General features: G+C 39.4%; 1 protein-coding gene across 1 annotated transcript; it reads left to right on the forward strand.

Annotated features, from left to right (window-relative positions):
- The first annotated feature begins 12,144 nt into the window (after positions 1 to 12,144).
- On the forward strand, positions 12,145 to 13,119 carry LOC138074404 (olfactory receptor 6E1-like). The gene has a single exon (XM_068966540.1). It carries the CDS (start codon positions 12,145 to 12,147, stop codon positions 13,117 to 13,119), a length of 975 nt encoding a protein of 324 aa, XP_068822641.1.
- The last annotated feature ends 226 nt before the right edge of the window (positions 13,120 to 13,345 follow it).

A 13,345-nucleotide genomic window follows, 5' to 3' on the forward strand; every position in this document is an offset into this window, starting at 1 on the left:
AAACCCCATACGTTTAACAGCTGATCTTTCAGCAGAAACTCTGCAGGGCAGAAGGGAACGGCAGGATATATTTAAAGTACTGAAAGGGGAAATCTACAACCAAGATTAATGTACCCAGCAAGGATCTCATTCAAAATTGATGGAGAAATAAAAAGCTTTTCAGACAAGCAAAAGTTAAGAGAATTCAGTACCGCCAAACCAGCTTTACAATAAAAGTTAAAGGGACTTATATAGTCAAGGAATACAAAAGAAGAAAAAGATCTACAAAATCAACCCCAAACAATTAAGAAAATGGAAATAGGAACATGTATATCAATAATTACTTTAAATGTAAATGGATTAAGTGCTCCAACCAAAAGACACAGAGTGACTGAATGGATACAAAAACAAGACCCATATATATGCTGTCTACAAGAAACCCACTTCAGACCTAAAGATACATATAGACTGAAAGTGAGAGGATGGAAAAATATATTCCATGCAAATGGGAACCAAAAGAAAGCTGGAGTAGCAATCCTCATATCAGACAAAATAGACCTTAAAATAAAGAAAATTACAAGAGACAATGAAGGACACTACATAACAATCAAGGGATCAGTCCAAGAGGAAGACATAACAATTGTAAATACCTATGCACCTAACATAGAAGCACCTCAACACAGAAGACAACACTAACAGACATAAAAGGAGAAACTGACAGTAACACAATAATCGTAGGAGACTTTAACACCCCACTCACACCAATGCACAGATCATCAAAACAGAAAATTAATAAGGCAACACAAGTCTTAAATGATACATTAGATAAGATGGATTTCATTGATATCTTCAGGACATTCCATCCAAATGCAGAAGAATACACCTTCTTCTCAAATGCACATGAAACATTCTCCAGGATAGACCATATCTTGGGGGACAAATCAAACTTCAGTAAATTTAAGAAAATTGAAATCATATCAAGCATCTTCTCTGACCACAATGCTATGAGACTAGATATCAATTACAGGAAAAAAACTGTAAGAAACACAAACACATGGAGATTAAACAACATGTTTCTAAATAACCAACAGGTTACTGAAGAAATCAAAAGGGAAATAAAAAAATTTCTAGAAACAAATGATAATGAAAACATGACAACTCAAAACCTATGGGATACAGCAAAAGCAGTTCTAAGAGGGAAGTTTACAGCAATACAATCCTACCTCAAGAAACAAGAGAAACATCAAATAGACAACCTCATTTTACACCTAAAACCTAAAACAACTGGAAAAAGAAGAACAACAACAACAAAAAAAAATGAAAATTAGTAGAAGGGAAGAAATCATAAAGATCTGAGCAGAAATAAATGAAAAAGAAAATAAAAGAAACAATAGTAAAGATTAATAAAACTAACAACTGGTTCTTTGAGAAAATAAACAAAATTGACAAACCTCTAGCCAGACTCATCAAGAAAAAAAGAGAAAAGGATCAAATCAACAAAATTCAAAATGAAAAAGGAGAAGTTAACAGACAATGAAGAAATACAAAGGATTATAAGAGACTATTATGAACAACCATACGGCAAGAAAATGGATAACCTGGAAGAAATGGACAGATTCTTAGGAAAGTTTGATATTCCAAGACTGAACCAGGAAGAAATAGAAATTATGAACCACCCAATTACAAGCACTGAAATGGGAGCTGTGATCAAAAATCTCCCAAAAAACAAAAGCCCAGGACCAGATGGCTTCACAAGAGAATTCTATCAAACATTTAAAGAAGAGCTAATGCCTATCCTTCTAAAACTCTTTCCAAAAATTGCAGAGGAAGGAACACTTCCAAACTCACCCTACGAGGCCACATCACCCTGATACCAAAACCAGACAAAGACAACACAAAAAAAGAAAACTACAGGCCAATAGCACTGATGAACATAGATGCAAAAATCCTCAACAAAATTTTAGCAAACAGAATTCAACAACACATCCAAAAGCTCATACACCATGATCAAGTTGGGTTTATTCCAGGGATGCAAGGATTCTTCAATATATGCAAATCAATCAATGTGATACACAAATTGTATAAAAAATTGAAAGATAAAAACCATATGATAATCTCAATAGATTCAGAAAAAGCTTTCGACAAAAGTCAGCACCCATTTATGATTAAAGCTCTTCAAAAAATGGGCAAAGAAGTAACCTACCTCAACATACTAAAGGCCAGATATGTAAGCCTACAGCAAACATTCTCAATGGCGAAAAACTGAAAGCATTCCCCCCAGGATCAGGAACAAGACAAGGGTGTCCATTTTGCCACTATTATGCAACATAGTTCTGGAAGTCCTAGGTACAGCAATCAGAGAAGGAAAAGAAATAAAAGGAATTCAGATCAGAAGAAGTAAAGAAGAAAAGAAGAAGTAAAATCCTCACTGTTTACAGATGACATAGAAAACTCTAAAGATAGTATCAGAAAATTACTAAAGCTAATCAGTGAATTTAGCAAAGTTGCAGGATACAAAATATACACAGAAATCACTTTCATTTCTATATACTAACAATGAAAAATCAGAAAGAGAAATTAAGGAATCAATCCCATTCACCATTGCAACAAAAAGAATTAAATATCTAGGAATAAACTTACCTAAGGAGACAAAAGAACTGTACACAGAAAATTATAAGACAGTGATGAAAGAAATCAAAGATGACATAAACAGATAGAGAGATATTCCATGTTCCTGGATAGGAAGAATCAATATTGTGAAAATGACTATACTGCCAAATACAATCTATAGATTCAATGTGATCCCTATCAAATTACCAATGGCATTTTTCACAGAACTAGAACAAAAAATTTCACAACTCTTTGGCTATTCACCCTGAATAGCCAAAGCAGTCTTAAAAAAGAAGAGTGGAGCTGGAGGAATCAACCTTCCTGGCTTCAGATTATACTACAAAGCTACAGTCATCAAAACAGTATGGTACTGGCACAAAAACAGAAATATAGACCAGTGGAACAAGATAGAAAGCCCAGAAATAAACCCATGCACCTATGGGTACCTTATTTTTGACAAAGGAGGCAAGAATATACAATGGGGCAAAGACAGCCTCTTCAATAAATGGTGCTGGAAAAACTGGACAGCTACATGTAAAAGAATGAAATTAGAACACTTCCTAACACCATACACAAAGATAAACTTAAAATGGATTAAAGACCTAAATGTAAGACCAGAAACTATAAAACTCTTAGAGGAAAATATAGGCATAACACTCGATGACATAAATCAAAGCAAGATCCTCTATGACCCACCTCCTAGAGTAATGAAATAAAAACAAAAGTAAACAAGTGGGACCTGATTAAACTTAAAAGCTTTTACACAGCAAAGGAAACTATAAGCCAGGTGAAAAGACAACCCTCCAAATGCGAGAAAATAATAGCAAATGAAACAACTGACAAAGTACTAATTTCCAAAATATACAAGCAGCTCATACAACTCAATACCAGAAAAACAAATAAACCAATCAAAAGTGGGAAAAAGACCTAAACAGACATTTCTCCAAAGAAGACATACAAATGGCTAACAAACACATGAAAAGATGCTCAACATCACTCATTATTAGAGAAATGCAAATCAAAACTACAATGAGACATCACTTCACACCAGTCATAATAGCCATCATCAAAAAGTCTGCAAATAATAAATGCTGGAGAGGGTGTGGAGAAAATGGAATGCTCTTGCACTATTGGTGGGAATGTAAATTGATACAGCCACTATGGAAGATGATATGGAGATTCCTGAAAAAACTAGGGAAAAAACACCACCATATGACCCAGCAATCCCACTCCTAGGCATTTACCCTGAGGAAACCCAAATTGAAAGAGACACAGATGACCCACAGAGATGTTATGGGGAGGGAGGTGGGAGGGGGGTTCATGTTTGGGAACACATGTAAGAATTAAAGATTTTAAAATTAAATTAAAAATAAATAAATAAATAAAAAGAAAGAGACACATGTATCCCATTGTTCATTGTACTCCTATTTACAATAGCTAGAATATGGAAGCAACCTAGATGTCCATCGACAGATGAATAGATAAAGAAATTGTGGTATATATGCTGCTGCTGTGAAGTCGCCTCAGTCGTGTCCGACTCTGTGCGACCCCATAGACGACAGTCCACCAGGCTCCGCCATCCCTGGGATTCTCCAGGCAAGAACACTGGAGTGGGTTGCCATTTCCTTCTCCAATGCATGAAAGTGAAAAGTGAAAGTGAAGTCGCTCAGTCGTGACTGACTCTTGGTGACCCCCTGGACTGTAGCCTACCAGGCTTTTCCATTCATGAGATTTTCCACGCAAGATTACTGAAGTGGGATGCCATCACCTTCTCCATGTGGTATATATACACAATGGAATATTCAGTTCAGTTCAGTCGCTCAGTCATGTCCGACTCTTTGCGATCCCATGAATCGCAGCACACCAGGCCTCCCTGTCCATCACCAACTCCCGGAGTTCACTCAAACTCACGTCCATCGAGTCGGTGATGCCATCCAACCATCTCATCCTCTGTCGTCCCCTTCTCCTTCTGCCCTTAATCCCTCCCAGCATCACAGTCTTTTCCAATGAGTCAACATTTCGCATGAGGTGGCCAAAGTACTGGAGTTTCAGCTTTAGCATCATTCCTTCCAAAGAAATCCCAAGGCTGATCTCCTTCAGAATGGACTGCATGGATCTCCTTGCAGTCCATGGGACTCTCAAGAGTCTTCTCCAACACCACAGTTCAAAAGCATCAATTCTTCTGCACTCAGCTTTCTTCACAGTCCAACTCTCACATCCATACATGACTACTGGAAAAACCATAGCCTTGATTAGACGGACCTTTGTTGCCAAAGTAATGTCTCTGCTTTTTAATATGCTATCTAGGTTGGTCATAACTTTCCTTATTACTCAGCCATCAAAAAGGAACTCATTTGTGTCAGTTCTAATAAGGTGAATGAACCTAAAACCTATTATACAGAATGAAATCAGAAAGAGAAAGATAAATATCATATTCTAATGCATATACATGGAATCCAAAAACATGATACTGAAGAATTTATTTACAAGAAAACAATGGAGAAACTGGGATTTTGGAGAAATTGGGATTCACTCCAATCCCAAAGAAAGGCAATGCCATAGAATGTTCAAACTACCACACAACTGCACTCATTTCACACTCTAGTAAAGTAATGCTCAAAATTCTGCAAGCCAGGCTTCAGCAATACGTGAACTATGAAATTCCGGATGTTCAAGCTAGTTTTAGAAAAGGCAGAGGAACCAAAGATCAAATTGACAACATCCGCTGGATCATCAAAAAAGCAAGAGAATACCAGACCACCTGACCTGCCTCTTAAGAAACCTGTATGCAGGTCAAGAAGCAACAGTTAGAACTGGACATGGAACAACAGACGGGTTCCAAATAGGAAAAGGAGTACGTCAAGGCTGTATATTGTCACCCTGCTTATTTAACTTATATGCAGAGTACATCATGAGAAATGCTGGACTGGAGGAAGCAAAAGCTGAAATCAAGACTGCCAGGAGAAATATCAATAAACTCAGATAAGCAGATGACACGACCCTTATGGCAAAAAGTGAAGAAAAACTAAAGAGCCTCTTGATGAAAGTGAAAGAGGAGAGTGCAAAAGTTGGCTTAAAGCTCAACATTCAGAAAATGAAGATCGTGGCATTCGGTCCCATCACTTCATGGCAAATAGATGGGGAAACAGTGGCGGACTTTATTTTTCTGGGCTCCAAAATCACTGCAGATGGTGACTGCAGCCATGAAATTAAAAGACGCTTTCTCTTTGGAAGGAAAGTTATGACCAACCTAGACAGCATATTCAAAAGCAGAGACATTACTTTGCCAACAAAGGTCCATCTAATCAAGGCTATGGTTTTTCCTGTGGTCATGTATGGATGTGAGAGTTGGACTGTGAAGAAAGCTGAGTGCAGAAGAATTGATGCTTTTGAACTGTGGTGTTGGAGAAGACTCTTGAGAGTCCCATGGACTGTAAGGAGATCCAACCAGTCCATCCTAAAGGAGATCAGTCCTGAGTGTTCATTGGAAGGACTGATGTTGAAGCTGAAACTCCAATACTTTGGCCACCTGATGCAAAGAGCTGACTCATTGGAAAAGACCCTGATGCTAGGAATGATTGAGGGCAGGAGGAAAAGGGGACGACAGAGGATGAGATGGTTGGATGGCATCACTGACTCAATGGACATGGGTTTGGGTGGACTCCGGGAGTTGGTGATGGACAGAGAGGCCTGGTGTGCTGCGATTCATGGGGTCACAAAGAGTTGGACATGACTGAGCAACTGAACTGAATTGAATGGAGAAACAGACATAGAGAATAGACTTATGGAGATGGGGTGAGGGGGGAAGAAGGCGAAATGTATGGAAAGAGTAACATGGAAACTTACATTACCGTATGTAAAGTAGATAGCCAATGGGAATTTGCTGTATGGCTCAGGAAACTCAATCAGGGGCTCTGTATCAACTTAGAGTGGTGGGATGGGGAGGAAGATGGGAGGGAGTTTCCAAAGGGACTGAATATATGTATACCTATGACTGATTCATGTTGAGGTTTGACAGAAAACAGCAAAATTCTATAAAGCAATTATCCTTCAATAAAAAAAATTTTTAATGATAAATTTTATATTATTATGCATTTTACCACAATAATAAAAGTACTTATTGCTCAGATCAAAAGCAAAACTATATTACCTTTGACTCAGTCTCTTTTATTTCCCAAAGTCAATACATTAGCAAATTCTGTAGATTATACATTCAAAATAGCTATCAAATTTACCACTTCTTACCACCACACTAACATCTTTGTGCATACCACCTTCCCCTTCCTCTAGGATACCTATCCACTAGAGCCAACTCAATCCCACCCCATATCCCTGGTGGAGGACAAAGTTAGCAAACACAGATAAAGGGGAGGTCTCCTCGCATAGTCAACAGAGAGGATGCCGAAATCACACACCCTTTCTCTCTGAAGTTCTCCTGCCTGAAATAGGCCTTATGTGAAGAAAGGAATACATTTTCACTTTAAGTGACATTCAAAATTTAACAATTATATGGGTTCAGATAATTTAATAATTCCATTCTTTGAACAAAGGGTAAATGAAGGACTTCTAAAATTATATGTATGCCCAGAAAATTTGCATAACTGTCCTGAAGTCTATCCAAGGTCAAGGAAGAAATAATTACATGAACAGGTTTAAATGGGCATTCAAGAAGGAGGTAGACAGAAGAATGTAAAATACAAATAAAAGATTATTTTCTATAATAAACAAAGACAAACTACCCAAGAGATAAATGAGATAAGTATATACATAGACACCTGACAGAAGAGTAAACCCGAAGGGCCCATATACAAGTGAAAAGATGTTCAACTTATTAACGGTCATTGTTTAGTCAGTAACTTGTGTCCAACCCTTTGGTGACCTCCATGGAATGAAGCTGCCAAACTCCTCTTGTCCATGGGATTTCCCAGGCAAGAATACTGAAGTAGGTTGCCATTTGTTTCTCCAGGGGATCTTCCTAACTCAGGGATCCAACTCGTGTCTCTGCATTGCCAGGATGATGCTTTACCATTGAACCACCAAGGAAAAGTGAAGTCGCTCAATCATGTCTGACTCTTTGAGACCCCATGGACTGTAGCCCACCAGGCTCTGCTGGAATTTTCTAGGCAAGAGTACTGGAGTGGGTTGCCATTTCCTTCTCCAGGGGTTCTTCCCAATTATACTAATGGTCAGGATAACTCAAATTAAAATGAGTTTTATTTTTAAATAAAATAAGTTTTATCGTAAAGAAATTCAAACCTTTGATGTTAAAGAATTTTAGACATCTAATCCAATCTCAAAGAAGCGCAATGTCAAAGAATGTTCAAACAATGGCATACTATACTCATTTCATATGCTAGCAAGGTAATGCGCAAATCCTACAAGCTAGGCTTCAACACTACGTGAACCAAGACCTTCCAGATGTACAAGCTGGATTTAGAAAAGGCAGGAGAACCAGAGTCCAAATTGCCAACATATGTAAGATCATACAAAAAGCAAGAGAATTACAGGAAAACATCTACTTCTGCTTCATTGACTATGCTAAAGACTGTTGGATCAGAACACACTGCAGAAAATTCCTAAAGAGATGGGAATACCGGCCCACCTTACCTGCCTCCTGTGAAATCTGAATGGAGGTCAAAACAAAAACAAAACAGCTGCAACCAAATAGAGTAATGGACTGGCTCAAAATTGGGAAAGGAGTATGTCAAGGCTGTGTATTGTCACCCTGCTTATTTAACTTGTATGCAGAGTACATCATGCGAAATGCTGGTCTGAATAAAGCACAAGCTGGAATCAAGATTGCCAGGAGAAATATCAGTAACCTCAGACATGTAAATGACACCACAGAAAATGAAGAACTAAAGAGCCACTTGATGAAGGTGAAAAAGCTGGCTTAAAACTCAACATTCAAAAAATGAAGATCATGGGATCTGGTCTCATCACTTCATGGCAAATACATCAGGGAAAAATGAAAATATTGACAGACTTTATTTTCTTGGGCTCAAAAATGACTGCAGATGGTGACTGCAGCCATGAGATTATAAGACACTTTCTCTTTGGAAGAAAAGCTATGACAAATCTAAACAGCATATTAAAAAGCAGAGACATCACTTTGCACACAAAAGTCCATATATTCACAGCTATGAATGCCGGTGTTTTCAGCAGTCAACTACAAATGTGAGATCTGGACCATAAAGAAAATTGAGTGCCGAAGAATTGATGCTTTTGAACTGTGGTCCTGGAGAAGACTCTCGAGAGTCCTTGGACAGCAAGGACATCAAGCCAGCCAATCCTAAAGGATATAAACCTTGAATATTCATTGGAAGGACCGATGCTGAAACTGAAGCTCCAATACTTTGGCCACCTGATGCAAAGAGCCAACTCATTGGAAATGACCTGATGCTAGGAAAGACTGAGGACATGGGGAGAAGTGGACGACACAGGATGAGATGGTTGGATGGCATCATTGACTCAATGGATATGAGTTTGAGCAAACTCCAGGACAGGGAACCCTGGCAGGCTGCAGTCCGTGGGGTCACAAGAGTTGGACATCTCTGAGTGAATGAAAAACAACTTTATGTAACTTCATCAGGAATATCTTTCCTCAAACTTCAGTCTGGTTCAGGATCTCCGATGTGGTCTTCTTCAGACACTAGTCTCAATAGTGTCTTATTATTTAATGACTGTCTTCCCCACAAGACATTGCCTATATCTGGCATCTAGAGTCATACTTACCACACAATAACCACACCACAAAACTTATTGTATGTTTTAATAAATACGTTTCTTTGTTACAGTTAAAATTCATTAGAGGTTTCTCAGCTTCTCGGTCAAAATAAAGTAAACTTTAATTCCAAAGTTGAAGAAAGTAAGAGGTTAGGGACTTTCTTAGATCTTATTACCACTGATGATAATGAATCTCCAGGGAAGCATAGCTCCATCCAGTAAGAGAATAACATGAATCTCTAGATTGGTTAAGTTTGAGCTCTGCACCTTCTGTATCTCTGAGTTTCCATGGAGACCAAACAGAACTCCAAGCAGTCCAAGCCTGATGCCAGCTCCACAAAGGCAAAGAGTCGGCCATTACTATTTCACCCAGAATTCTCTATGGAAATCATAATCCTAGAAGGGCCAGAAATCTCTTAAGCCCAACTGAAAAGAAGTTATACTAATCAGCATCTATCGATGTCTGTCTCTGCCCTACTATATGAGGGATGGAAGAATAATTAAATAGGTTTTCATGTCCATTTCCCCAGGAAATTGGTCCAGTGGTAACACAGTGATGGATCAGGAGCAATAGAAGCTTCCTGAGAAACTGGTGAAGTTCTGGGGAATATCCAGAGATTGTTACTTTCTGAGGACAACTGAGAATATGTGGATGGTGAGAGTCAGGGAATATTTCTTAAGAGAGATTGGTTGTTGGAAAATACGAAAATTTGCAGACACTGTGTACAAGAGAACAGGACCTGTCTGTGCCCATGACCTGTAGAACATGCTACAGCTCTGGCGCGTCCCTCACTTGGCATCTCTGGTGAGCCCCCAAGAAGTGTACTCCTCGGGCAACCCTGCAGGGTTGGGAGTTTCCTGTGAAAATCAGGAGTCTGCCCTCATCAGAACTGCCTTGAAGACAACTGAGCATCTCACCTAGTATCTAGTGAGGTAATCTACGTTGGTGCAGTTTTTGGTGTGGGGAAGGGGAACCTGATTCCTCTGGATGCTCTGGCTGGAAGCCTGCCATCTGTTTTCAGGTATCCACTGGCCGGCTGTGGCACAGCTCTCTTCTCTGATTTTTTGCATCATTCTCAGTATCCCGACTCAGGAACAGCCGATGGCTCACAGAATCATTAAGACTTTTTTTTTCACTCTATTCATTGGCAGCCATTTATTTCCATTTTGTCTCAAACTGTTTCACCTAACCAGGAGTCCAAATGGGCTCATTGTGCTGGTTTCTTTTATGACTTTGAATTTAAGTTATTTTACAGTCAATAATAAAATAATACAGAGACAGAACAAAAATCACCCACCATCCTCCCATCCTATTGTGGCCATTATGCTCATTTTTCTGTGTTCTCATCCAATTCTTCCCCATATAAATACATATTTTACACAGCTATACTGCACGGCATTACCATTTCTCTGAGGCACGTGTATCACATTAGTTCCTGCTCCTGTCTCAGATAGAGTCAGCTCTTCTCCACAGAATCTTGCCTTTACCTGCCATTTCTATAAAGAACAACCAATGGCAACAATGGCTACTTCTTTATCCAGAACCAGAGAGACACTGTTGAACAACATAAAAACTAGAAAAAAAAAAATCTTTTAGAAAAGACCAAGAAAACAAAGACATATTCTCTAAAATTGAAATTGAACCAAAAAATTCTAAATATGAGCATTTATCATTATTGTTAATATTACTTAGGAATTTATCCCAAAGAAATAGCCATCATGCCTAATCTACAAATGCATGTTCTCTCCTCTGATACAACAATTTTATAGCACATGAATCCCTCGAATAATATCAGCCAATAATATCTAACTAAATATAAGTAAATAACTAATATCTACTAAAAGGGTTTGTAATAGCATAAGAATAATTTGTTGTACTGATATGTGGGAAGCAAGGACGTTGAAAATAATAATCTGTGTGCATGACCATTCAAATCCATACACTGTATATAATAGAAAAGTACAATAGAAATAAATCAGTATATTAATAGCAGTTGTCTCTGTAGGACTATAGGTGATTCTTTTCATTTTCTGTATATCTTAAAGTGTCCATGATGATCTGATAATATTTTTATATTTTAAAACTTTTTGTTTAAATACACATTGCCCTAAATCCAGTATGTTTTCTTCAATTTTATTTTTACTTATCCTTAATTATCCTGCAAGAATATCAGCCAGAAAGGGAGAAATAAAAATAGCTGGCATTGCGTGACTGCATGGTCAGTGGTCAACCTTGCGTTAGGTGTTGAGTATACATTACTAATTTAAATTCTGGAGAACTTTTCTCTTGTGAACTGTTCTATTCCCATTGAAGAAGCAGAGTTTTCTGAGGTTACAGAACTGGCCGCAGACAGATTAGTAAATGTTGAAACTCAGCTGCACACACTCAGGTGCACACACGGAGTCTCTCTAACTGAAACAAGTTCTAGAGTAAATTTTCCATCAGTGTTTTTGATAAAGGTCTGTGATCAATGGATGCAGGATTTGCAGATAAAATATTTTACTTTATTTGAGAGACCCCTTAAAACATTTGGACAAATACGGGAAAAGACATCATCTGATCAAAAAAAAAAAAATAAAGGGACACACACTTCCTAACATAAATAAGAAACACAGAAAAAGAATTGGTAAAGGCAAAACTTTCCCCAGAGAATACCAGACAATTGAATCAATGTGACTTGATGCTAACTCAGTGAGGAATCTGGACAACTGGCCTGAGGAGGGAGGGAAAGGGACCTGCAGATTGAAGAAATAAAGGATTCCTTCAGCTCAAAATCCCTCTTCCTTTCAGTTCCAAGTGTCCTCAGATCCAGAACATCACGACTCCTGATGCTGCACACCTCTGATTGGTCATTCCCAGCAGAGGCCAGAGGAGCCACGGGGAACCACACCACTGTCACCAACTTCATCCTGCTGGGGCTCTCACATGCCTGTGAGCTGCAGATGCTCCTCTTCCTGGGGCTCCTCCTGACCTACCTGCTCACCCTACTGGGGAACCTGCTCATCGTGGTCCTCACCCTCATGGACAGGCGCCTCCACACCCCCATGTACTACTTCCTCCGCAACTTTGCTGTCCTAGAGATCTGGTTCACCTCGGTCATCTTCCCCAAGATGCTGACCAACATCCTGACTGGAAACAGGACCATCTCCCTGGCAGGCTGTTTCCTACAAAGTTTTCTCTATTTCTTCCTGGGCACCACAGAGTTCTTCCTACTGGCAGTGATGTCCTTTGACAGGTATGTGGCCATATGTAACCCCTTGCGTTATGTCACCATCATGAGCAAAAGGGTTTGTGTCCAGCTAGTTCTTTCTTCATGGATCACGGGATTCCTTCTCAACATCATTCCAAGTTTCCTCACATTTCAGCAGCCATTCTGTGGTCCCAATATCATTGATCATTTCTTCTGTGACAGCTTTCCACTCCTGGAACTCATATGTGCAGACACAAGTCTGATTGAGCTTCTGTGTTTCATTCTGGCCAACGTCAGCCTCCTGGGCACTCTGTCCGTGACGGCCACCTGCTATGGCCACATCCTCCACACCATCCTGCGCCTCCCCTCAGCCAAGGAGAGGCAGAAAGCCTTCTCAACCTGTTCCTCCCACATCACTGTTGTCTCTCTCTTCTACGGCAGCTGCATCTTCATGTATGTCCGGTCGGGCAAGGGTGGCCAGGGGGAGGATAGGAACAAGGTGGTGGCCTTGCTCAACACCGTGGTGACCCCAGTGCTCAATCCCTTCATCTACACCCTGAGGAACAAACAGGTGAAGCAGGTGTTTAGGGAGCAGGTGAACAAGCTTTTCTAATAAACCTGTGGATCCAAGAGGCTGCACATAAGATCCCCAGTCAAGCTAAGGGAGCATCAGGCCTCTGTAACAGATGGAGGCTTTCTCATCCAGAAAAAGCTTGATGACATGTTTCTGGGGTGCCAGTCACTGTGCAACTCAGCATCAACTCATAAGCTCTGTGGCCCCTCAAGGCAATTTGAGTAATTATCATATTTGTATATTTCTCTTCATTCCATCTATATGC

This window comes from Capricornis sumatraensis, chromosome 2, assembly GCF_032405125.1.
Source record: "Capricornis sumatraensis isolate serow.1 chromosome 2, serow.2, whole genome shotgun sequence".
NCBI lineage: Eukaryota > Metazoa > Chordata > Mammalia > Artiodactyla > Bovidae > Capricornis > Capricornis sumatraensis.

Coding starts and splice junctions, on each gene's coding strand:
- LOC138074404 (XM_068966540.1), top strand. CDS start 12,145: ATGCTGCACACCTCTGATTGGTCATTCCCAGCAGAGGCCAGAGGAGCC.